Genomic DNA, 27,804 nt, shown 5'->3' with positions numbered 1-27,804 from the left:
CTGAGTTAGAAGTGACTTTGTGTCATCTGAGTGAAACTATCCAGCAGGCTCTGGAGATGTGGGAGGAGAGCTCAAGAGAGAGGTTGACATTCCTGACGTAAGTTCATCTTTCATCAGCCCTGGTGACAGTTAAAGCCCTGAGGATGAATGGATCTGGGGGGAGAGTGTGGAGGAAAAAGGAAGAGACTGGGGATTTAGTTAACACTTTTTTCTACTTCTCTCTTTAAACATAAGTGCTCCAGGTATATGCTTAGCTCAGCAAGAACTCAGGAATGTATCTATGTGAAAAGGCTTTCAAGAAAAATAAAAAATTAATCTGTAGAGAATAGATTTTTTTTATAGGTAAACACATTATTCATATAATTGCTTAAATATTTTCATAATTCCTTATAATAATAGCTAACACTTACTCAATGCCAACTAGAGGCCCGGTGCTGTTGTACCTGTAATAACGCATTTATCCTTGCATAAACTTTATCATAGATAATAACTCATTACTTTTTTTTCTTTTTTGGGGAGGAGGTAATTCAATTTTTTTTAAAAGAAAGTTATTTATCTTTCATGGAGGTACTAGGGATTGAACCCAGGACCTGGTGCATGCTAGGCACGCACTCTACCACTGAGCTATATGCTCTCCCTCCAGTGACTTGTTTTTATAAGTACCTTTTTACAAAAAAGAAAACTGAGGCACACCAGTGTTAAGTAATTTCTCCAAGGTCTTCTTGCTATTAAGTGGTGTCGCTGGGCTCCAAATCCAAGCAGTCTCATTCCTAATAGACACTTGCATCACTATGCCATACTGCCTTCGGTTGAAACTATTCCTCCATAACAGCCTTTGATAGACCTTTGCCAACATGGTCCTGACTTATACGTAGTCACATGGTTATTCTGTTTCATGTGAAGAAAAGACGGTTTTCTTAGGGCTCCATATTGACAGTTTGCTGGAAACACTGTGGATGCTTCTCATCATATTTTTAATAGACCAGAAGATGACCTCTGGTTTGAGAGGAAATATGTTAGTACATCATGTTGTGCAGGAACAAAAGAACGCAGCACAGCAAAATGATCTCGGGTTTACTCTACAGACTGATTGTCAGGCTAAGAAGCAGTGTGACATTTTGAAATCATAAAATGTTTCTATTATAAACAAGTGGAGCTATGCATACAAGTTTAATGCATCTGTGAACTAAGCGTTACACATCTTTGGTATTCATTAGTGTGAGGGTTCGGCTAATGTTCTCCACCGACTCACCAATTTTCTATTGATGTAAGTCATTAGGATTACTTGATCTTTCCAAGTTTCTCAGATTCATTATAGCAGAGTATTTCCTCTTGATGGAGACTTGGGCTGGCTTAACTTCACGATATAACATTCAGTCATTTTAACAATAAGTCACTGAACAATGATTTCCTTCCAGTCAGTGTCCCAGGCAAGGTTTGGATGATGGCAGGAAGTTCTTGCAGGAGGATAACACCAGGACATCCACACTGTGAGAAAAATGGGAGAACCAGAGGTGCAAATGGAGTACAGGTGCAAAATGCCTCAAACCAGAGTTCAAGATGGAACGTGGGTCCCAGAACTGATAAATTCTGAATGCATGGGAGCCCAAGACAAGATGATATAGGGCAGAAACCAGGCGACTCTTGCTTCATTTTACAGACACGTCACCTAACCTATACCAGACCTGTCGGATGCAGAGATGACTGTATATTTCTTGTCCTTCAAAGTGTATGTTTGAATCCTTTTCCCCCTTGGAATTGGCGTGGTCACCCAAGTGCTTCTAGGGAGCTGCGTGTTTCTTATTTGTAGGCTCTGTGCAGTGAGACGGTGAGACAGTGATGTTCCTTGCTCTGTGTTTTGTTTTGTTTTTCTTGTACAGGTTGTTTTTCAAGGCCAAATGATTCCAACTCATGCACAGGATGAAGTCATAGCGGTTGATGATATATCTTTCAGCTCAGGCTGCTTGCCTGCGCATGGTAAGAACTTTTTTCTCATTTTGATCCTTACTGTATAATAAATTCAGCGCACTTTAAACACTGTTTAATGACTTTGATCTGCTCTTTATTTTTGCCTGGTATTTTAGGGTGAGCTCTTTCCCGTTGTTCTGATACACTGTGTAACAATGTTAGAGGTGAAGCTAGGCTGTTTTTCACTGATGCTATAAAGAGCTGAAAGGGGTAATTTACTGTCAGAGTTGGAATCTCATAGCAGTGTTTACACTGCCTAGTTAAATCTTACCAAGGAAACTATGGGATTCTGCTACAAGGTTGGGAGAAAATTGGCCTCCATAAACTTGAAACTGCCTTCTTGGAGAATCAGTTTGACTATTCTACTGTAAAATGCAAATGAAGAAATATGTTAGTTATAATCTATTTTCTATTTACACTGAAACAACTATGTCAATAAACAACATATGTCAGATCTAAAAAATTATCCACATTGGTTCCTTGATTATATTAAGTGTATAATCAATTCACCATTCACACTGTTCTCAACAGAAAGGTTCAATGTTAAAATGATAAGTTGGTAAAGATGAAATTAACTTTGTCTAATATTTCAATTATCATATATATGTGATTATAGGTAGTTGATAGATTTTTTTCCCTTTGAAATTTTTTTTATGCTATAGTATGACATAATATTATACTGATAGCTATTTTGTGGAGAGAATTTTAAGTTCTAATTTGGTATAAAGATATGGTAGTTGTGACAAATAATATTTCAGTAACAGAAGACATGGGTCCACCTAAGAGAAACCAAGGAATCTTGATAAAGGGTGTCTATATTGTGCTTTGATTTTTAAACAGCACTCCTGCTCTTGTGATAAGCATACAGATAAGTGTCTCTTGCCACTCAGACCAAGAGAGGGTTTTGTAGAAGCTGATGATGGCCCCTTCTAAACACTGGAACACATAAAGGTCTCTTTTCACCTTTGTATTCAGTTCTCAGTGTGTATTAGTAAGAAATCACTATATAATAAATTGAAGTACAAATAAATTGAAATTGAGAACGTTAAAGGAACAGACTCTAACGTCCACTTATTCCTGGAAATAAATAATTTAAGTATAAACCTCGATGCCTTTTCACTAAAAGTAGATAGGATTTATTAGATTTATCAGAAGGGAAGCACTGTATCAGTATAGGATATGTTGTTAACTCCAGGCAAAGCTGACTCGACTACCGACTGATCTGCCCATCAAACCTCCCCTCATAATCCCTCTTCTGTTACCCTGCAGGGTGTTCCGGAGCCCAGAGCACAGCCCTCCTGTGCTGGAGTTACCCCTCTCACTTTACCATGTGTCTTTATACCTCTCGATCTTACAGTTTCTGCAGAAATTGAGGTCTGCCAAACAAAATGATCTCTAAGTAGTTTGATTTATTGCCTAGTCTAGCTAATCACCCTCAAAGGAGAATTAAGCAATGAAATCAGCTATTGGCTGGACTTTCTGAAGGCTCAGGAAATTAGCAATTGGCTGCTGCCATCGGAACTTTGCCTATGTTACAGATTTACACAGGAGAATGCTTGGGGCGTGTGTAGGAGCTGGGGTTGTTTGTAAGAGAGCTCTGCTGTCTTTTAAGATACAAACTTACTCCTCGGAACCAAAGCCACTTCCCTAATGACCACACACTGGGACAAAGGCCAGTGGAGAAGGGCCATGGTAATTATTCAGAAGACAAATGCCAGATTTTTAGTAAGCGCTTAAAAGAGCTCCTTAAAATCACTATTGACAGAAATAAACAATAGTAGTGGGAGTGCGAGCACTGGAAAGTTGGACAGTCAAGGAAAAGTTGTGGTCAAATAGAAAAACATCGGTGTCTAGAATTTCTGTGTTAATGTTACAACCATGTTGTTTTGAGGTGTTGTGGGAATCGAGTTTACTGGTGATAGGGCATGAGTTTTAAAGCTACTTGGAAAGGAGTGCTCCTTGGAAATGAATGCTATAATGTATCTGTCTTTTGGTGGTCATTTTGGTTTATAGAAATGGTTCTGATTAAGATACATAGGTTTCCTGACAAGACTTCTTTATTTTCTTGTTTCTTCAAACTGGTGTGCTTTCAAAAACTGGTTCTGGTTTTTGTTTTGTTTTGAGACTAGGGAGCTATTCTGTTACCACGTTTTTGATTTTCTGTGTTCTGATGCTTTGATGTTGGGCTCTTGCTGACCCTGGAGGAACTATCTCTTCCAGAGTGAGCCAGTTCCTAGAGATTGTGAACTAACCATCCACCCTAAAGCATATTTTTAAAATGCAAACCAACCAGTCCAGAGCCCACACCCCAGCCCCCCCTTCAGGCTCTCACACTCTGGGTCACCGTGTACCTGAGCTCATCACTGCACAGGGGTCAGTGCTTGTCTTCCAGGGCCATCTTAAAAATGTACCATGGGCTGGGTGGGTTAAGCATCGGAATTTATTTTCTCATGGTTCATAAATATCTGGGTAAATATAATGTAATATTTTTCCTCTAAAGATTCTTTAATATTCATATGATTGTTGAAAGCAGATATTTGAGTACTTCTGTGTTGGGTTCAAAATTTGTAGCTATGACACAAATGGTAATTATAATATGAAGGTGCGAGCATGGAGGTTCTGTAACTCTTATTACTTCTATGACTTTTGCATTTTATTTGAAATGCTAACAAAGTCTAGGTAGAGTGTCAAACTGAATTGTTCGTATTATTATCCCTAGTGCAAACACTAAACAGATACAAGCAAAGGACCGTGGATACATTAACTCTGAACACATAGAAATATTGAAATGTTGAAATCATCCACCAGCAAGCAAAGGGAAATAGATGATGAAGGCAGGAATGATGCGGGTGGGAGTGAAAGGCACAAAAGGTAATAAAAATAGAGGAGACAAACTGAAAATAAAATTGCTAACCTAATTGTAATCATACAACAATTACATTAAATAAAAGTGATCTAAGCATTTCTTTCAAAAGTTCAAGGCTGTCAGTTTGAATAAAGGATAAGAATTAACTGTAATCTGACTAAAAAACGATTTTAGACTATAATGATATAGGTTAATTAAAAGTAAATGGATTGAAAAAGGTACTGTGCAACAATAAGCCAAAAAAAGGAGGAGTGGCTATGGTGTTATCGAGTGTACTTCAGAACTAGCAAAATTAATAGGGACAGAGAAAGTATATTCACTAAGAAGATGGAACAACCCTAAACTATATACAGTACTACAAAATACATAAAGGGAAAACTTTTAGGACTAAAATAGACAAATACTAGCAAATTTTATATGTTGAACCCCTAACCCTCAATGTGACTATATCTGGAGACAGGTAATTAAAATTAAATGAAATTGTTAGGGTGGGATCCTAAGCTGTTAGGACTGTGACCTTGTAAGAAGAGGAAGGGAGAGAGAGAGGGCTCTCCTTTTGCCATGCGAGGACCACGAGAAGGCAGCCACCTGCAGGCCAAGAAGAGGGACATCATGGGAGCCCTGCCATGCTGGCACCCTGACCTTGGACTTGCAGCCTGCAGGACAGTGAGAGAATAAATGTCTGCCGTTTACCCCATGTGGTCTGTGGCACTTTGTTATGGCAGCCCAAGCAGACTAAAATGCCTACAAATGAAGATAAATAAATAATATTTTAATACAATCTATTAAAAATCAAACATAATGAAACACAGCGATGATGAATGAAATATAAAAATGCTAAGGACTGGATCTGTATTACTGAATTTTTCAGGCTTTAATAATGCTTGGCATTACACTGCTGAGGCCACAAAGCAAATCTTAAGAATTTTAAAACAACTGAAATCATGTAGACTATGTCCTCGGACCAAAATGAAATTAAACCACAAATGTGAGAAATCTACAGTGACTTGGAAATTAAGTGCTACATTAAATATAAAACATACTTTGAAATAGCCAAATATTTTGACCTGCATGGAAATGAAAATATAACTAATTAAAATATGTGTAATATAGCTAAAGGTGTGCTTGGAAAATAATAGATATAAGAGAAAATTAGTAGATATAAAGTTTTTATTAGGAAAGAAAAAAAGGTTGATCTAAAATCAGTAATTTGACAGAAGCAGAGACGGAATAACACGTTAAAGCTGAATCAAGTAGCAGTAAAATGATATATAAATAGGCAGTGAAGAATCGAATTGAAAAACAGAAGAATGGTAGAGAAAATTATTGAAAGCTGCTTCTTTGAAAAGATAAGTAAAATTTATCTGACCAGGAATAAAAGAGAGAAGTTATACATTGCTAGTATCAGTGATGAAATAAGGGCGAACCCTGGGTACTCTGCAGATAAAAAGATAATAGTAAGAAAGGAATACAAAAGAAAAGTTAAAAATTTATATGAAATGAACAAATTTTTTGAAAATCACTGTGGTATAAGCACTTGACAGTTTATTTTTAAACTGTAATGCAAGTGTCTGACTTAAGCTCTTGGTTGTCAAGGCATCTGCTTCAAAGATGTGTATCTCACATAAACACATTACCAACGCGCTACTAGATAAAAGAGCCAGGCTGCCCCTCCCTGAAGTTGCCTTTTGTTTTAGAGATCTCTGGTTGACTTAAATATCTGACCCTTTGCCACTTGTTTTTTCCCCCTCCTGTGCTTTACTTGCTGCTCTTATGTTTTAAATTAACCAATAAAGAGAAAACCCACAAAACCCTAGGTCTGCCATCCTGCCAATAAAAGCAGGACTCCACCCAAGCTCTTTCTCTCTCTCTCTACCTGGGACCTCACTGTGTGGCCTTGATGTGCTGTGCATTCTCTAGGGCCTGTGAGTCATAATCTCTGTCTTTCAGAGTTTCCTGGTAGTTATTACTGAGGGCATCTTGCAGTCATAGGAAGAACCACCTGAGCTGTTCCAGCCACAGCGCTGGTTCTCAAAGGGGAGATGTCTGTGGGGAGCTCACGGGGCGCCCAGGTGAGTGCCCTCAGACAATTCTAGCCAATAGTAGTGGTATTGATAGGCTGAGATCAAAACAAAATGGTCACAAATGACCAAAAGCCACGCAAGAAGAAAGTAATAACTTAAGTAGTTTTATGTTTATTAAAGAAATAGGACTCATGGTGAACATTGCTTGTTGAAGAAAACTCCAGGACCATATGGTTTCACTGAAAATTGTATCAAATATTTAGGGAAGAAATGATACCAGTTTCTACTCTATTCCAGAAAATCTAAGTGAAGAGAAGGCTTGTCACTTTATTCTATAAAAGCAGCTTTGTCCCAACACCGACACCAGACAATATTAGCAAACTACAGACCAACGTTTCTATAACAAAAAAAATCTACAACAGAATGTTAGCAAATAGAATCCAGGAATTTATAAAAAAGATAATACATCGTAACTATACAGGGAATGTAAGACTGGCTCAGTGTTTCAGAAGCAAGCAGTATTAACTCACCATGTTAATGGACTAAAGAAGACAAGCACATGATAATCTCAGTAGATGCAGAAAAAGCATTTGACAAAATTCAACTTAAGGGTCATGATTAAAAACCTCAGCAAACTATGAATTTTAAAATAAAGAAAACAGCCCTACACTGGTGGTAGGAATGTAATTCCGTGTAGCCACGTGGAAAACAGTATGGAGATTCTTTTAAAAACTAATAATTGACTTATGACAAGATCTAGCAATCCCACTCCTGGGCGTATGTCCAGAGGAAACTCTAATTTGAAAAGATACATGCACCCCAATATTCATAGCAGCACTATTTACAATAGCCAAGGCATGCAAGCAACCCAAATGTCCACTGACAGATGACTGGATAAGGAAGATGTGTGTGTGTATATATATATATATGTATACACACACATAATGGAATACTACTCAGCAATTAAAAATGAAATAATGCCATTTGCAGCAACATGGATGGAGCTGGAGATAATCATACTAAGTGAAGTAAGCCAGAAAGAGAAAGACAAATACCATATGATATCACTTACATGTGGAATCTAAAAAAATGACACAAATAAACTTATTTACAAAACAAAAATAGACTCACAGACACTGAAAACAAACTTATGGTTACCAAAGGGGAAAGGAGAGGGGAGGGATAAATTGGGAGTTTGGGATTTGAAGATACAAACTACTATATACAGAATAAAGAACAAGGTCCTACTGTGTAGCACAGGGAACTATATTCAGTATCTTGTAGTAACCTATAATGAAAAAGAATAGGAAAAAGAATATATATATGTGTAACTATCACTATGCTGTACGCCAGAGACTAACACAACATTGTAGATTGACTATACTTCAGTAAAAAAAATAAGTAAAGGGCATATACAAAACCCTACAGCTAACATTATACTTAATGATGAAAGAATGAATGCTTTGCCCCTCAGACTGAGAACCAGGCAAGGATGTCCACTCTTACCCACTTTTGTCTAGCCATCTACTGGAAGTCAACCAGTGCAGGAAGTCAGGACATGTAAGTAAAGGCATACAGTTGGAACAGGAAAAAATAAGTCTATGCCTGTTTGCAGATAACATAATTGTTTATACATAGAATTTATTTTTAAAAAACTTCTGGAACTAGTAAATGGGTTTATTATAGTAACTGTATATAAGATCAATATAAAATCAACTGTGTTTCTATGTAGTGGCAATGAATAATTGGAAACAGAATAGAAAAATGGAACCATTTGTAATACAATCAGTGTAAAATCTTAACATAAATCTAACAAAATACATGCTGCCTCTGTATTCTGAAAACTACAAAACACGATGGAGGGCATCAAGAAAACTTGACTAAATGAGATACTGATGGATTTGCAGATCATGGCTCTATGTCAAAAGTCATAGAAATAAATACGCAAAAGTATAATTTTATTGTTTAAAAATTTAAAAAGAAATTTGAAAAAGAAACAGTAACTTTTTACAATTGGAAAAATTCTGATAGTGAGGAAGCTACCACACAAATTATTAAAGTGTAGTATTATTTTTAGGGAAAAAAAATCTAACTTTTTCTATTTGCCCTTTATTATAGAAATATAAACAACTCTGTAAAAATTCTAGATACAAGTATTTTTATGGTTTCTGAATATTTTCTAGTTGGACGATACAACTAAATTCTTTTTAAATATGAAAGAAACATTTTAGATTATTTCCACACTTTCAAACAGTATCATTCTAACTACGGCCCTTCCCAAGATACGGGCATTTACTGCACACTTACTGAAAGGAAGATCTGTTTAGACTTTACGAAAGTAGGAAATATGAAAAAAAAAGGTCAAAGTTTGTGATGGACTAAATAAGAATGTGCTTAATCACCGAGTCTTAAATAACATTGATTCTTGAATAGATTACTTGCTATTTTTTTTAAACAAAGATTGCATGCTGTGCCTCATAATCAGAATATTATGAATATTCTGTGAATATTTTTAGATTGATTTGCCAGGACTTTGCCTTTGTCTCATTTATAATGTTTCCAAATGTACAAATTATCCCTTAATGGGAACCTGAATAATGCATATATATATATATTATCCAGTAAGTAAGTGAGGACCTTTTTACCTTTTTTTTTAAATCGTATTAACTTCTAGCTACCTTTTAAGATCTAATGACTATTCATTGAAATCCATTACCAATTTAAGAGAATGATAAAGAAATTGTCAAAAGCCCTTGGAGTAAAAAGTGGATGTCAATATCTTTTGCTGCAGTGGCCTCCAGGCTTAGACTTTATCCTCCACCATGTGAGAGGGTCTGACCAACTTCACATAACTTGTTTCCACAAGATAAGATCTGAAGGATGACAGGCTCAACATGTGTGGCTTCATTGGTGGAGAGACCTTGCAGTTTTGGGCAAAGTTTCATCTTGCTGATTGTGCATCATTGATGGGGAATTTTAAAATGCTAAAGATAATTTTCTACAGCTGGATTGTGGTGCAGTGTAAGATTAGGGGGGGATAAGGAGGGAGAGAAAATGAATATGACTATAAATAGGACATCTTTAAATAGCTTTGAGCTCTGGGATTGAATGCATTAAAATAAAAAGCTGCCCGGGAGTTTACTTGATTGACAACTTATACCCCCCCATACCTCTGTTTTTATGGTTGTAAATTCCAGCTTGAGGGGGCCCAAAGGTAGTAAAAATAGTTAACATTGCTGAAAGATACTTAATACCAACTGACACAAACTAAAGTTTAAGTTCCATGTAATTTGATACTTGATTATTTTGCTGTTTTTGTTTATAGTACTTTTGTGGGTCTTGTATAGTGAAAAATTAAAGATAATATACAACATTTAATTGAACTTTGGCAAATATTTAATTATGCAGCTCTAGGGGCAGGAGATTGGTAGCCATGATACGAATCTATAAAAATTACAGTTTTAATTGTTTCATGATAATCATTACTGTGTGGTCTCAGCTTCATTTATTGCCCACATATTTGCATCTGCAGTTTTATTTTCAGTGAGTCTTACATTTAGGAGGCTTGGCATAGTCATCATTTGTAGCTCCCATTATAAGAAACCACATTCTGGGTACTATTTGTATATCATTTTCATAACCAAAACTTCCATTTTATTTCCAGTAAATAATGTAAATTGGTCTTAGGTCATTTATTTTTTTCATTCGTTAACAAGTATGTATTGGGCATCTATGTTATGTCAAGAATTTTTCTAGACACTAGGGAGACAGCAGTGAGAAAACAGTAACCCCTGAGTAAATGGAGCTGACATATTAGTCAGAAAGAGATACTAAGCAAGTAATTTAAAAAATGTATTTTATGTCAGGTAGTGATATGTGCTATTGGTACAATAAAGCAGAAACTGAGATAAGAGTCCCACAGGGGAGGCAGGGATGAAGTTTTAAATAGAGTGGTCAGGCATGGTCATGTGAAGAATCTATTTTCTGAGTGAAAAAAACAGAACAAAATAAAAAACCCGAGGAGTTGAGGGGTAAAGCCACGTGTTTATTGGAAGGTACTGCAAATGCTGAGGTCTTGAGGCAAGAGGAAGCCTGGTTTGTGTGAGGAAGATCATGGAAAGGACTTTTGCATTTATTTCTTGTGGGATGGACACCCATGTGAAAAGAGGGGGACGTGATCTGACTCACTGCTTGATTAAGCTTTAACGTGTTCTTCTTGTCATCCTTTCTTTATATGGGCAGCTAAATGACAGGATTTGAGGTCAGTCTTTTTTTGTACCTAACAAAAACCCTTATATCTATTAATTTCCTTCCAAGCACTGCTACAGTTAAATGGTATCAATTTTAGTAAGTTATATTTTCATCTTCATTCAGATCAAAATACCTGGTCATTTCAAAGTCTGTTTTACTTAAATGTACAATTTGATTTCCAAATAAATGTGGATTTCTAAGATATGTCATTCAATTTTATTTTGGTCTGAGGATTTTAGAGATCAGAATGGGGCAAAATAAGAAGTTTTTACTATAACTCAGAAAGACTGATGTTCCCTGGACTCAAAATTGGTAGTAGCAGTGGAGGAGGTAGGATATAGTGGGATTCTGGATGTGTTTTATAAATCAAGCAAAAATTTGCTTAAGGACAGTATGTTCAGTGAGAGATGAGTCATGGATGACTCCAGATTTCTTGCCTGAACTAGAAAGATGAAGTTGTCATGGATGGAGATGGGGAACATGTGGGAGGAGAAGTTTCAGCAGAGAAAATCGGAAGTTTAGTTTTTGGCATATTTCTTTTGAGATGCGTGTCATTTATCCAAAGAGGGGTGGCCAAGTCAGCGACAGGGTATCTGTGTCAGAGTCCAGGGGAAGATCTGAATTTTATGAGTCACTGGCTTTTAGGAAATGTTTTAAAGGCATGAGACTAGGCAATATTAACAAGATTGTGAATATAGAGAGGAGATCCAAGGACTGGGCTCTGGGGCACCCTGAAGTTACCTCGTGTAACGTTGGGGAGATGAGGGAAAACCAGCAAAGGAGACAGAATGAGCAGCTAGTCGTTCAAAAGGGAAACCGCGGAAAGTTAGGTACCAGAGTCTAATAGGAAAACATTTCGAGGAAAAGGGAGTGATCACCTATGTCAATATTCCTATGTCAGGTGTGTTAGGAAGGAAAAATGAAATATTAGATTTAATAGTAGAGTGGTAGGGATTAAAAAAAAAAGGAATAAAGACCTGATATATATTGCATCAACCTGAATGAACTTTGAAAGCATTCTGCCAAGTAAAATAAGTCCAAAGCACAAGGCCGTGTGATGTGTGCTGCCATTTATATGAAATGTCGAGAGTAGGCAAATCCAGAGAGACAGGAAACAGGCTAGTGGTTGCCAGAAGCTGGGGAGGAGGAGGGAAGGGGGAGAGCCTGCTAATCCTCAGCTGAGGGGTGGCGGAGGTGGTTTGACATCAAGGTTCTCCCCTCCTGAGCATCAATAAGGAAAACATCAAGAAGTTAAGAGGCAAGATGGAAGCGAATATTGAAATGACAAAGGGGTGAGGAGATAGCTCAGTGGTAGAGCACGTGCTTAGCATGCACTAGGTCCTGAGTTCCATCCCCAGTACCTCTTAAAGAAAATAAATAAGTAAACCTAATTACCGAGCCTCCCCCAGATAAACAACAACAACAAAAAAGAAATAGGGAAGAGTGACATTGATCCAAGGGCTTGATTCCTCGGGGACTTGGGGGCTGGATGTCTGTGGATGACTGCAACAAGTGGGCACACAGGTATCATGTGATGCCAAGGAGTCAAAGCTCAGGTATTTAGGGAAATGTGAGTGAGAATTACTTGGGTGGTGGCCACAGGGGCAAGAAGGTTGCTTCGTTCACCTTCACATCCTGTGTTTGGAGGTCTGTAGTGGGTGGAAATGGGCCCCTCAGGGAAAGTAGGTCCAGGGCACACCCAGCTTCTAGTTAAGGAAGATTCCATATGTTATATTTGACACATGTACAAATATCCATTGGATCGTGGGCCAACTGTTTCCATGTTAGGGCATGTTACCTCTTTCAGTGGAGACATGGAGAATTTGGTTGAGGGGCTTGGCAATTACCACAGAGATCTGATTAAAATCCAGAAGCACCGGCCTGGTTGTTTTATTCATTCTCTCTGTCTTGGAATCTATGTTGGTTTCTCTGTGTAATGAGTCTCCGTAAGGGGTGAGGAGTTGGGTGGTGCGTGCTTTGTAGAACAAATGCTGACATTTTGAGAAATACACGATTCTTTCTAGTGACAATGCTTTCTCACTTCTTGCCAATCTTTAAATTTAACAGATGAAAATTTACCATGTCAAGATGCATCAAATAGTGAGAAGGAACTGTGCCATCCGGATGCAAGTCTCTGCAGATTTGATTCTATAGATGAAGGACTGAGGTGTAAGTGTTAAATTGAAGTGTCCTGCCTGCCTTGTTAGTGTTAGGCCTTCTGTGAGACTTAGACCCCTAAGAGGAATATCAGACCACTAGTAGGAATATTCACTTGACAAACTGTTGTTAGCTATGTCCTAGTGTTAGCTTAAAGTGTCATTGGAAGTCCATGATCTATTCTAAAAATTAAAGATCATAAATATATCAGTTTAAGATCATGTTGTTTTGTAAAACAATTCCATTAAAGATCTTGGAATTATATACAATGAGTCTTTTTTAAAATTTCGATGTGATTATGAATAGCAAATGATTTAAGTAACTGAATTCCATTCAGTGAGTAGGGTCAGATAGTATGCCATTTAAAAAAACACAGCTGAAGCCGTGGTCTAAGAAAAAGTGGAAACCTCTTCCTTTTTTTTTTTTTTTTTAAATGTTAATGGTTCTCACTGATAGGATGTCCATCTTGATCAACTGAATAGCTTTTAAAAAGTAGAGTACATGCTAAGGCTCATTGGTTCACAATTCCCAAATATGCGTTAGTGTGTGTGTGTTTAAGCCTTGATTGCAACTATAACCATGATCGCAACTATAACCTAGTGGACTCTGATGATCCACTAGCATCTTCTTCTCCTCTCTTTAGTGTGCCAGCCCTGTGGATTTGAATTTGACACGTGTGACTGGGTGTCAGAACCATCTGCCGGGCAAATTTCCTGGATGCGCATGAAAGCAAGAGAAGTTCCTGCCCTGGAGTTTGCACCGCAGCAGGATCAAAGTAGTGACGATGCAGGTAGCAAAGAAAAATTATGTACATATGCTTCCTTTTTCACTTTTTTTAGTGGTTGCTCTAGAATTTGGGAAATGCATTTACAACGAATCCAAGTCCATTTTCAAATAACTCGGTACTTCATGGGTGGTGCGAGTGCTGCGCTGAAATCAAACACTCCTAATTCTTCCCTCCTTACCCTTGTATTATTGCTGTCATTCATTTCACTTACACATTAACTACAATTATCAAATACATTAAGAGTATTACTGTTTTGAATAGACTTCATTTTTTTTTTTTTTTGGATCGGCTAAGCAAATTGAAAAGGTTTTATTTTATTTTCATTCCTTCTCTATTTCTTTATGTAGATCTGAGGGTTTAAAATTTTTTTTAATGTTTTTATTTTTAGAGAGGAGGTAATTAGGCTCCTTTAATTATTTTTAATGGTGGTGATGGGGATTGAACCCAAGACCTCTTGTATGCTAAGCAGGTGCTCTACCCCTGAGCTATACCCTCCACCCCTGTAGAGCTGAGTTTCTGAGCTATATCATCTTACTTCTCTTTGAAGAATGCCTTTTATCATTACCTGCAAAGCAGATGTACTGGCAGTAAATTCCCTCAGTTTTTATTTGTCTGAGAAAGTATATCTCCTTCATTTTTGAAGAGTAATTTTGCTGACTATCAAATTCGAGGTTGAGTTTGTTGGGGTTTTTTTTTTTTTCTTGTGATACTTTTAAGTATTTTACTCCACTCTCTCCTTGCTTACATGATTTCTGAAGGGAAGTCCAATGCAATTCTTACCAGTGTTCCTCTGTAGGTAAGATGTTTTTCCTTCCTGGCATATTTCAAGATTTTGTCTTGTCTTTGTCTGCAGTTTTGGATATATGCTTGGGTGTAGTTTTTTTTGACATTTGTCCTGCTTGGTGTTTTCTGAGTTCCCAGGATCTGTGGTTTGGTGTCTGATACTAATTTGGGGGAAGAGTCTCAGTCATTATTACTTCAAATATGACTTCTCTTCCTTTCTGTCTTCCTTCTCCTTCTCAAATCCCTGTTATATGCATATGTCACACTTTCTGTTGATTTCCCACAGTTCTTGGATATTCATCAAAAGGGAAAAGAATTCTGGGAAGAAAGATGAGGAATTTTTGATTAAAGAAAGATTGCATTGTAACATTTAAAAGAAAATAATCATTTGGTTGCATAGAGATTTTTATATCAATAGATTTCTTTTTATAAGAATATTGAATTTTCATATTAAGGGTATGATCAAACTCTGATTTAAGGAATTAGGAGGAGATTTCAATGCATTTTAGAAATTAAAGACAGAAATAAAAACCTATAAACTCTAGTTGATGTGAGCATTTTAAAACACCCTATCCTTTTAAATAAAATATTTGTGTTTCAAGATTGATTTTGGAAACTCCAGAAATACAGTAATTTTGTTCAAACACACAGCAGGTAATTTTTTCTAAATTGCTTTTTTCCCCTTTATTTTTCAGGTTACTATATGTGGGTGGGAGCTGAGCATGCCTCTGCTCTTAACCATTTAGACAGCAAGGCTTATCTGAATAGCTCTGTGTGTCACTGCTCCGGCAAGAGCTGCCGTCTTCAGTTCTATTACTCAATGGAAAACAGTGCTCTGCGAGTAGGACTCTGTGATAATAAGGTGAGAAGGAACTTGCATTGATTTCAAATTCACTGAATAGATGAAATTTCGATTCTTGGTAATATGTGTGTAGGCTGTAGGCATTCTTTAACTTGACTTACTACCTTTAAAAAGAAATGTTTAGGAGACATTGTCATGTGCAAAAGTCACTGTGATCATTTTCACAATGTTATTTCATAAAATAACTTTATCCATATATGTTGTACTGTTAAAACTTCAAGCATCTTTCAGTTGTCACCTGTGCCATGTAAACCAAGCCCATTGAGTTTCTATGCAATTTGAAATGCTCTGTAATTCCAACTCCTTCTTCAACAAAGGCATAGTAAAAAAAATCTGGAATAATTCTGTTGAGCTTATATTATGGTTAAAGATGCTTTAAAAATATATATGATCTTACAATAATGGCTTTTCACATGGTAGATTAATTAATATTCATTAAATGTTGAATGAATTATTATCCTAAGCTCAAGTAGGAATTTGTGTTATAAATCTTCTAATACTAAGGATTACTTTAATCTATGCTGAACATCATTGATGGATTTTAAGTTTCAATATGTGTAAATGGAGTTATGGATTATTGAAAATGAGCAATCTCATTGCTCTGGTGGCTTTGGGGCTGCACAAGAAAAGAGTGAAAACAAATTGCCTTCAGATAGCTCCTCATATAATAAGAGTATGTTATTGAGAGTCCATCTCCCATATTATAAGAAAATAAGAAGTTAATCAGGGAGAACTGATCTAGTGTGTTAGTCAGAACCAACTGGGTATACATCTTAGTGTTGACTGATGTTTGATCCTTTAGTTTACCCAATATTCTGCAAGGCAATGTCCAGTCTTTTCTGACACTATTTGCTGTGCTTGATATAGGTAACACATTGGTCACCAAAGTAAAATCTGCATCAAAGTACATTTAAGTTACAAGTTGGTATATTTTTCTTTTCTTTTTTTTATTTATTGAAATATAGTCAGTTACAGTGTATCAACTTCTGTGAATAGCATAATGTTTCAGTCATACATATATATATTCATTTTCATATTCTTTTTCATTATAGGTTACCAGAAGATATTGAATATAGTTCCCTGTGCTATACAGAAGAAATCTGATTTTTTATCTATTTTATCTATTTATTTATATTTATATTTTATATATTTATTTAGTTAATCTTAACAATTCTTGAATTCCCAATTTATCCCTTCCTACCCCGTTTCTCCTGGTAGCCATAGGTTTGTTTACTATGTCAGTGATTCTGTTTCTGTTTTGTAGATAAGTTTACTAGTGTCTTCTTTTTTCATTTTGTTTTTGTTTTTTTTTAAGATTCCACATATGAGTGATATAATAGGGTATTTTTCTTTCTCTTTTTGGCTTACTTTAACAAGTTGATATTTTATCACCAACTTAAAAGGACTCCAAACCTATCATTTAAAACATTAGCTCTTGATGAAAATGATCATTTACATATTCCATGAGTAGAATAAAGAAAACAACCCTTAGAATATATGCAGATGAATCAAGAAATACCTAATGAATATAGAGCCCAGAAATGAACCCACAAACTTTTGGTCAACTAATCTTCGGCAAAGGAGGCAAAAATATACAATGGAATAAAGACAGTCTCTTCAGCAAATGGTGTTGGGAAAACTGGACAGCAGCATGTAAATCAATGAAACTAGAACACTCCCTTACACCATACACAATAATAAACTCAAAATGGATCAAAGACTTAAACGTAAGACAAGATACAAAAAACCTCCTAGAAGAAAATATAGGCAAAACATTATCTGACATACATCTCAGAAATGTTCTCCTAGGACAGTCTACCCAAGCAATAGAAATAAAAGCAAAAATAAAATGGGCCCAATGAAACTTACAAGCTTCTGCACAGCAAAGGAAACCATGAGTAAAACAAAAAGACAACCTACGGAATGGGAAAAAATTTTTGCAAATGAAACTGACAAAGGCTTGATCTCCAGAATATATAAGCAGCTCATATGACTTAATAAGAAAAAAAAAACAAACAACCCAATCCAAAAATGGGCAAAAGACCTAAACAAGCAGTTCTCCAAGGAAGACACACAAATGATCAATAGGCACATGAAAAAATGTTCAATATCACTATCAGAGAAATGCAAATCAAAACTACAATGAGGTATCACCTCCCACCAGCCAGAATGGCCATCATTAAAAAAATCCACAAATGACAAATGCTGGAGAAGCTGTGGAGAAAGGGAACCCTCCTACACTGCTGGTGGGAATGCAGTTTGGTGCAGCCACTATGGAAAACAGTATGGAGATTCCTCAAAAGACTAGGAATAGACTTATCATATGACCCAGGAATCCCGCTTCTGGGCATATATCCAGAAGGAACCCTACTTCAAGATGACACCTGCACCCCAGTGTTCCTAGCAGCACTATTTACAATAGCCAAGACATGGAAACAGCCTAAATGTCCACCAACAGATGACTGGATAAAGAAGAAGTGGTATGTTTATACAATGGAATACTATTCAGCCATAAAAACGACGCCTCTTGCAGCAACCATGGATGCTCCTGGAGAATGTCATTCTAAGTGAAGTAAGCCAGAAAGAGAAATACTATATGAGATCGCTCATATGTGGAATCTAAAAAAAACACAAAATATAAATACAAAACAGAAAGAGACTCACAGAATACAAACTTGTGGTTGCCAAGGGGGCAGGGGGTGGGAAGGGACAGACTGGGATTTCAGAATGTAGAATAGATAAACAAGATAATACTGTATAGCACAGGGAAATATATACAAGATCTTACGGTAGCTCACAGAGAAAAAAATGTGACCATGAGTATATGTATGTTCATGTATAACTTAAAAATTGTGCTCTACACTGGAATTTGACACAACATTGTAAAATGACTATAACTCAATAAAAAAAAGTTAAAAAAAAAGTTATGTTTACACTATACCATAAAAAAAAAGAAATACCTAATGAGAATGCTTAGGGTCATTTTCTTTATTTTCAGTGTACTTTAGAACTTGAGAAGTAGAAAACATAGGTGAAAGGCAAGTGGTTAAAAAAGAAATTGAAACTTTTAAAGGCATCTAAGTAACTATTCTTGGATGAAGTCTCTGCCCATCATCTGTAAGATAATAATCATAGCAACAGTCTATCTCTTTCCTGAGGACAGTTTCCACATCACTGAGCCAAGGGTAGTGGGGTTCCCAGCTTGTGGTGCCTTTAACATATTTTTAAGATTCCCACTGGCAAGTAAATAGGAAGAACACAGTTGGGATGGAAGGAAATTGCCTTAGAAAGTATCTTTTCCTTGTATGATACAAGGTTTCAAGTTATAAAAAGCTTTCCTTGAAGGAAGGTTTTTGCCAGAGTACATGGTCCTCTCCCCACATGCAATTTAAAAGTAGTTAAAAAAAAACCCCTTGGATTTGATGCCTGTGATTTTTTCACTGGAAGAGGGAAGGATGAGCAGGGATCTGCAAGAGGTCTAGTGATAAATATTTTTTCCTGAAAGGTAAAAAGGCATTATTGATCCTGGTCTAGGAGAGTAAAGATACTTAATTAATTTTGATTGATTTATTGATTTTAAGTTAATAGAAAATTAGAACATCATTTGAAAGACTTTTTCCGAGCTGAGAGTTTTTTTTTTACATTGGCATCTGTTGAAAGTAACTAGGTAAGAGTCTGAGAGTACGGGTAAAAATAAAATAAAAGCTGATTTCATTTAGTTTGGGGTAAATCCTTTTTCCTTTTCATTGTTGTTTGTAGATGGGAAAAGGTGGTAGAAAAATCTGGATTTCATACACAGTATTCCACTGACTTAGTGTATGAAAAACTGTTTGAATTTAGAAAGAACGCTGCTCAGTTAAAAAAAAATGTAAATGCATTCGTCCAGTAGAACAGAGGGGAATCAGTGTGAAAAAAGAACACGAGAGCTGTAAATTATTCATAAAATGGAAGTGAGGGGACGTGATGAATGCAGCTTACCAGGCAGTGTCACTAAAAGCATCTGTGGAGGATGTTAAATGCCTCGATGCTAAATAACTGAATGGCATAAAACTTATTGAGAGAAAGTTTTGCTTCATTTCTCAGCTTTTTATTACTTCATTTCCTTGTGATGTGACCTAGGAGCGATTCGTGGAAATACATCCACGATGTATGTTTCCTTGTCTTGTGGAAGTCTTCACCTTTGATACGAATAAGAGATGAAATGAAGTACATTTTAATTTGTTTAGACGATCTCCTGAAATATTTAAGACTTGGAAATTGGAGTACACAACAGAGAGTAAAGGACTAAGTTAACAATAGACTCATTTAAAAAAAATCTTGCTTATGAATGAAATAAGTGAAACTGAGTGAGGAGATAAAAGGCTTATGAGAGTGAAAAAGCATGTGTCATGTGTCATTTGAATTAACAACTAGATGCCACCTTCCAGTGCTGCTTCCTCTCTCACAGGAGGACACAGAGGTAAGTCTCAGAGCTCAGCCTGAGACATGTTTATACCCCGACTCTGCACTTTCACTCTATGGATATGTGGGAAAGCAATGCAGCCCATGGGTGAACATTGTGAACAGTCTGGTCTGTCTTTACCAGGGAAATGTCACATTAACTTGAATGTTTCATAAAGTCTAAAGAAAAATAGGATTATTTCAGATGATAAAAGCATAGTCATAAATCATAAAGCCCAGTACCACAGGCAGATTTGTGAAGTACGTTATGGACTTTTAGCAAGTATCTGACCTCACAGTATATAGTAACATGATTTTGCATACACTTTGCTACCTGGAAGATGATCATTATACAAATGCATGACATAACATGCTTTTGAAGACATGAAAAGGTCTTTGATTGAATGACTGGAGAGTCAAATAGAAGTATAATCTCCAGAAAACAACTATTATTGGGAAATTGGAACGAATTCTTCCATAGGAAAAATATATAAACTCAGATTGTACAGAAAATGTATTTGGTAACTTTTTTTTACTTTCATATTAAATATTTTCCTGCCATTTTTTTCTTTTTTAATATCATGGCAGTATTGCAAAATGCAGTAACATCAGTGGGATCAACATTTAAATAGCTGGTAATTGCTAATTAATTGTTATTTAGAATTTGTTTTTGAAGTGCAGTATTTTATTTAAGATCCCATTCAAATTTTTGTTTTGTCCTTATTCTCCATCATAAAAAAGCAGCTTTATTATGTAGACATGCTTTATTTCCTGAATTTAGGCTTAATTTTTATAGAGCAGTTTTAGATTCAAAGCAGAATCAAGAAAAAAATACAGAGATTTTCCATATACCCCCCCCCCCCGCCCCACACATGCACAGCCTCCTTCATTGTCAACATCCTCCAGCATCGTGGTACCCATGTTACAATTGATGAACCTACGTTGGCATATCCGGATCACTCAAAGTGTCTAGTTTACATATACAGTTCACTCTTGGTGTTGCAAATTGGTGGACAAATGTGTAATGACACGTATCTATCATTTAAATATCTTAAAGAGTATTTTTGTTGCCCTAAAAACCCTCTGTGCTCTATCTTTTCTTCTCCACCCCCCATTCTCCAGTTTATTTTTCCTTTAAAATATTATACATCTTTTTAACCAACACTTGAAATTTCTTAGTACTTAATATCATACAGGTAGCGTAAATGTATTGAAATGCAGTTAAGAGAGCAGATATAAATATGTGAATCAAAGGAATATTTGAATCAAAGGAAGAAGAAATATTTTGGACATACAACACGTCAACTCATGGAAGATGGGTGAAAGCGGATGTGTTAATACCAGAAGGACGGAAGACATTTAAGGTATAAAAGCAAAAAACAAGTATTTTTATCCCAAGTTTAATTTTTTTAGCCTTGCAGTAGTGAATGTATCACCCATTGCTAAATTTAAATTAGCATTTAAATTAGGGATGTAGACCTGTGTATTTGGGGAGAGCAATTACCTACTTCTTTTCCTTGTGCCTAGCCCTACTCAGGTCAAGTTTTCCTGAGTGGAGGAGCAGGAGTGTGACTACTGTTGTTTAGAGCTTCATCTTCCATGGGCTTCCCTCCCTAGCACCCCCAACACCATGCAGTGCAACCAGGGAAGCCAATTGCATTATGAAGGAGATGGGTTTTTTTTTGTTTTTTTTGTTTTTGTTTTTTTTTTTAGATTCCACATGTGAGCGATCTCATATGGTATTTTTCTATCTCTTTCTGGCTTACTTCACTTAGAATGACATTCTCCAGGAACATCCATGTTGCTGCAAATGGCGTTATGTTGTCGTTTTTTATGGCTGAATAGTATTTATGTTTTTTTTTTTAGAAGGAGATAAATAATAAACTGGTATTGACAAATCAGTATTGAAAAATCAGTAGAGTCTATGCAAATGATTTGAATGCAGTAGTTCACATCTTCATTACACATGCGTAGACTCTACTTGTACAAAGATACATCTGAAATGTACATTGCTCAGTGAGAGTGCTGTCTCAAAAATATTATCTTGGGACTTTGTGTTGTCTATAGAGCTGAGGTTATGCAGAAAAAACACATATCTGGTAACTTTTTTTAACTTTCATATTAAGTGTTTGCCTGTTATTTTTTTTTCTGATTTCATGGCAATATTACAAAGTATAGTAACATCAGAGGGGTCAACACAATACTGGTATTATTAATTGCGGTTTAGATTTTTATTTTTGATGTGCAGTACTTTAAGATTTCATCCATTTTGTGTTGTGTGTAGAGAGCATAAATATATTTTTACTGGAGTGTGAGTGTGAAATAATGAGACTGATTGTATGTGTGGCTTATGGAACCAGTTTCATTCCTTTAAGGTAATACCACACTCATACATTTTTCTAGGTGTTAAAAGGGAGAACCCAACTGGTAACTGAATTATAACCATGAAGACTTTTAGACTCCCATTTACTGTGGGGGTTGGGGGGATTGGAATTTCTGAATCATAGTATTTTTGTAGCATTCTCAGCAAAGTTGAGTTTTATATCATATGCCCATTGAGTTAACATTTTGGCACTATTTTAATTTTTCTAAGCTGATGTCCTTTTTTTAGCTTCTGAAAGAGTTACTAAATAATTGGACCTTTGTACTGTTTTTAAGAAGCTGAATAATGAAATTTGTTTTAGTACTTATCTCCAAGATAAAACAAAAAATATAAAGAAAACAATTTTGGAGTTATTTTAGGCTTCCAAGTGCACGTTAAATGTAACTAGCTTTTGACTAATGGCAGAGATCCAAGTTTAAAGTCATGAATTTTTGAAACCCAAACTGGTATCATTTCTGCATATCTGATATTTGCTGCTATGAAAATACACATCTGTAGGTCCCCTAATTTTTATGTATATGATATTCATCTTAGAGAAAGATACAAAGTTTTCTTATTATGAAATATGATTTAAATTTAACATTATTTTATAAATTGTTAAATTTACAGGCAAACTTGATCCTAAGTAATTCTTCACAAATATGTATCACTCATATTTTTGAAAAGAAAAAAGATCTATTCAGAAACTTTAAGCTGAAAGAGATGAAAAGAAGTCAGTCTTTATTTCTAATATCTTTTTTATATGTTATCAATATATAGACCAGTGCTATTCAATAGAACTTTCTGCATTAATGGAAATTTTCTATCTCTGTGACCTCCAGTATGGTAGCCACTAGCCACATGTGGCTACTGAACACTTGAAATGTTAACTATTGAAATGTGGAAGTGAATTTTATTTTAATTTTAATAAACTTAAATTGAAATAGCCATATATAACTAGTGACTGCCATAGTGGATAGCAGAGAATTAGTTATTTGCTATTCAGTCAGTGATTCCTCTCTCTCCTGCACTCTTGGTGTTGACTAAACATTGATCTGGATAGAGCCCCAAGGAATGTTACTACTTGAACGGTATCTTACACTAGACTAGCAGTGTGTGGTGGTTTCACTTGCTAATGTTGCATACTTTCAGAAAGCTAGCAATTTGATTGGAGAAAATGAGATTTATTTCCTTTAATTAGCACCTCTTAGATGATTACATTCTTTCTTATAAAAATGAATGGCTTTTAAAATTTATCATTTTAAACATTCTCTTCTTCTGTTTTGTCCCTTACTATCTGCCTGACATTTCTCTTTATGCATTTCAGTAAGTAATTTCAGTAGTTCAAAAACCGGGTGCACTGTTAACTCCCATCGTAGAAGCAGGTGACAACACATTCTTTTCCTTGCACATGAAAGAAAGAGGGCTGTAAAATTGGCTAAGTAACAAGTTTGCTGTTAGGGACGTTGTCAGTGATTAAGTGGGATGCTCTCATTAGCTCATGGGTGGTTTCTAATATGCCCATCAGTCTTATGTGTGTGGGTCAGGCTTATCAAATAGGACCCTGTTTGTTAGTTGTATTACTTGCTCTTTAAGCTGGCATTTTTCTCAACAATTCTTCAATCTAGATTATACTTCTCCTCCTCCTCCACCTCCTCCTCCTACTTTCTTTTTTCTTTCTTTCTTTCTTTTTTTTTTTGTCTTTTAGAAGAGATTATAAGCTCACAAATTATTTTTGTTTCCCCAAAGGTTATTTTTGAAGGGGCTGTCTTGAGCCAGAACGGTTTCATTGGGCTCGATCAGCTCTGGGTCTATGCCTGTGCACAGACCCCAGCCCGAGGGCTTTGCTCTGCAGATGAATTCACCTGTGCCAGTGGGCAGTGCATTGCCCAGGAGTTGGTCTGTGACTCTCAGCAGGACTGTTCTGATGAGAGTGATGAGGACCCAGTGACTTGCCGTAAGTGAATTAATGATTTACTTATTCATATGCTCATATTCATGACGGTGGTTGGATTTACAAGAGTGTTTTGAGGTCGGTGAGGTTAATATAGATGAAGTAAGGTCAATGAGATGAAGCAGTCTCACTCTGAAGTTAGTAGTACTATTCCTTGTGGGGGTCTCTGTGCTGACTTACTGTTTTGGTGCTTTTTGCTAACACTGCAAAATGTATTTGTTTAACAAATGCATAGTTGTGATTAGTGGGGGGCGGTGTGTGTGTAAATGTGTATGTGTTTTGGTTAAAGAGGAAAGTGGACAGGAGAGGGAACCTCATTGTATTTCTCTCTTACATATAGATTGCTAACCTTGGTTAAATGTAGGACTTTCCCATGCTGATCAGTTAATAGAGGAAACTGTGGGGAGGGGTGAGGAGGACGCCACTGCCTTCCAGGCAGCCATGACGACCATGGAAATCATGTCAGCCATGATGCATACTCATGATTGGGCAAAAGAGAGCCAACACCTTTGTTTCAGACCTTATATGGAGAATCTTTGATAGGAGTAGTGACAAGAAATCCCATTATTATTCAAACCAATTCATACTAGAAAGGAAATAGAATTCAATTTACAACCTACATGATGGTTCTTATATGATGTACCTTAGCAACTAAAATATTTAAGTCTCTTAGGAACAATGAATTCCAATGCATCAATTTCTGTATCACAAACAGGAGGGTTTTTTAATCATCAAAAATTGGAAAGTTTGTTGCAGTGTTTTACTTTAGTCATATGCTTTGTTGAACAAGAGGAAAATACTGTGTTAAGATAAATGTCACCTTTTTCATGAAAAGCTCTTTGTACAGTAAGCTTCTGTTAATGGGTGAGGAAGGATTTTATTAAGAGCAATGGACAGGGATGCAGGAGAAAGGAGATGGGAAAGCAAGGGGGAGTCCTCTGCCTGTTCATAAACTGCAATTCAGTTAATTCCTCAGACACCTGATTTTAACACTAGATTTGAACAAAATAGGCTACTTACCAACATGACCTGGACTGATTTTTTTTGGGTGCTCTCCTTTTGTCATTAAAAATGTGAGGGCAATTTGTTTTCTCTAATGTGAGGGTCATATTCCTTTCTATGCTTCATTAAAATTTTTTTATACACAGTGTAGTTCATTTCTTTTGGAGAAATTCACTTTTCTAATGGTTTGTATTATTCAATTTCAATAACAAAGTAACTATATTTATTGTCTTTTCAATTTGACATATTGAAACTTAGCCCCCCAACACCGGAAGGGGTCTTTATGCTCTTTTTAAAATTGGTTTTCTTAATCAAATTCCACTTAGAGTATTAGTAAATATTTTAGCATTTGATTTTGGATGTATTTTCCCATATATCTTCCTTTATTGAAATTGTATTGATTACTTGTCTGGCATTTTCCCCATAGTGTGTATCTTCTGTTTCTTTTGTGTGACTTCGGGGACAGATGTCTATCCTCATCAGCAAATAGTGTTACTTCTTAGTCTGTTCAGTTTTCCAAATAATGTCAACTTATTTGGCCAAAGAAAATGTAGCATGCTTGCTTGACTGAGATCAACTTGGTAAAGGGGATGTAACCTAAACATGTGCTATCTAACATATTACAAAACATCTGTATACTTTGATGCCATCATGAGTTCTTCATGTAAATATTTGTGCTGTCCGTTTTGCTTGGAGGAAATTATGTAGCCATTGAATTATCATAACTGATACATGTTACACTATTTTCTGAATTAAAGTATTTAACGCATTTGTGCATATATACACATGCATATTATATACGTTAGAACTAAATAAGAGAGGCTTTCCTTTGAAACTGAAAACACTTTGAAACATTTTACACATACTTTTAAATTTGTCTTTTACAAATTTGAATTTATAAAATGAAACTTTTTTACAAATAGGATTTTTAAGTTCATGAAACACAAGAAAAATGGTTTTGTATCTTCTTTTTATCCCACTGTAGGATGAGTCTCTAGGACAGTGTAGAATATATATATATATATATATATATATAGAGGGAGAGAGAGAGAGATCAGGAATGTGGCTGTGATCACTGCAAGGATGGGAACGTGCCCACGCTTGGTGTGACGAGCCTGCCTTCGAGCAGTTTTGCAGAATTTGTCCAAAGTCTTCTGACTCTTAGCGGGTAGAGGATGTCACCTGTCAAAACTGTAAGCAGCTTAGTGCACTGGCCCCGGAAAACTTTGCCACGTGCACCTAAGAGGCTCCATCCTCAGGACTGATGTGGGAGATGCACAGACAAATGCCTGCCCTCCACCGCACTTTCACCTCAGATACATCATTTCAGTGAACATGAGCGGTCGGACGGGTGCCAGTGGAGCAGGCAAGAGAGCTTTTCCCAAGCTCCCCCACCTTTCTGCCTCTCCCTTCTCAAAATACTTCATAAAAGGATGTGTTTTTGACAGAGCCTTTAAAAGTATTGCAAAGCATTTGACAAAAAGGTGCACAGGGCTGTATTGCTGACAGTAGGAGAGCCTGCTTCTTGCAAAACTGAAACTTTATACCAACTGAACAAGCACTTGCCATTTCCGTGTCCCCCCAGTCCCCGCTACCACTGTTCTGTTCTCTCCTTCTGTGAGCTTGAGTATTTGAGACAACCTCATGTAAGTGGAATCATTATGCTGAATGAAATAAGCCAGTCCTAGAAAGACACATCCTGCATCTATTCCAAACAATAGATTTTTGATGGTATTAACATGATTCTGTATAAAATAGGGACATTTAAGAATAAAACACATATGCAATATATATATATTTTTTGGTGGGGAGAGGGAATTATGTTTATATATTTATTCTTAGAGGAGGTACTGGCAGTTGAACCCAGGACCTCATACATGATAAGCATGCGCTCTACTACTTGAGATAAACCCTCTCCCCATATGCAATATATTTTAAAACCATTTCTAATAAAATAAAACATAACATGTAGCAAACATATCTAAAGGTGTACATCGGCTAGCTTAACAACTTACATATCAAATATATCAAAATTTTAGACACATGCTGCAACGTGGATGAACCTTGAAAACGTCATGCTAAAGGAAATAAGCAAGTCACAAAGGGACAAGTACTGTGTAATTCCTCTCACGTAAGGCACCTACCTAGAGGAATCCAATTCATAGAAGTGGAAAGCGGAGTGGTTGCCAGTGCTGAAGGGGAGGATGTGCTTAATTGGCGTGGAGTTTCGCTTTGGGCTAATGAACAGTGGTGGAGACACATGAAGGTGTTGGTTGTACAGCAGTGTGAGCGTACTTAGTGCCACTCACCTGTGTGCTTAAAAATGGTTAAGAGGTAAAATTTATACT

The 27,804-nt window shown here is 36.3% G+C and overlaps 1 protein-coding gene across 1 annotated transcript in view; it reads left to right on the top strand.

The window, feature by feature from the left end:
• The window catches only part of LOC116661438 (MAM and LDL-receptor class A domain-containing protein 1-like), a 66,184-nt gene that overhangs the window by 29,856 nt on the left and 8,524 nt on the right, over positions 1 to 27,804 (top strand). The window contains exons 5-10 of the mRNA XM_032473564.1: positions 1,881 to 1,977; positions 13,177 to 13,278; positions 13,910 to 14,056; positions 15,532 to 15,698; positions 21,410 to 21,502; positions 24,250 to 24,457. Of these exons, the coding sequence (XP_032329455.1) occupies positions 1,881 to 1,977; positions 13,177 to 13,278; positions 13,910 to 14,056; positions 15,532 to 15,698; positions 21,410 to 21,502; positions 24,250 to 24,457 (814 nt within the window). The remainder of the gene's footprint in view (positions 1 to 1,880; positions 1,978 to 13,176; positions 13,279 to 13,909; positions 14,057 to 15,531; positions 15,699 to 21,409; positions 21,503 to 24,249; positions 24,458 to 27,804) is intronic.

This window comes from Camelus ferus, chromosome 35, assembly GCF_009834535.1.
Source record: "Camelus ferus isolate YT-003-E chromosome 35, BCGSAC_Cfer_1.0, whole genome shotgun sequence".
NCBI lineage: Eukaryota > Metazoa > Chordata > Mammalia > Artiodactyla > Camelidae > Camelus > Camelus ferus.
The sequence above is the reverse complement of the archived record's forward strand: the minus strand, read 5'-3'. Positions and strand labels throughout refer to the sequence as shown.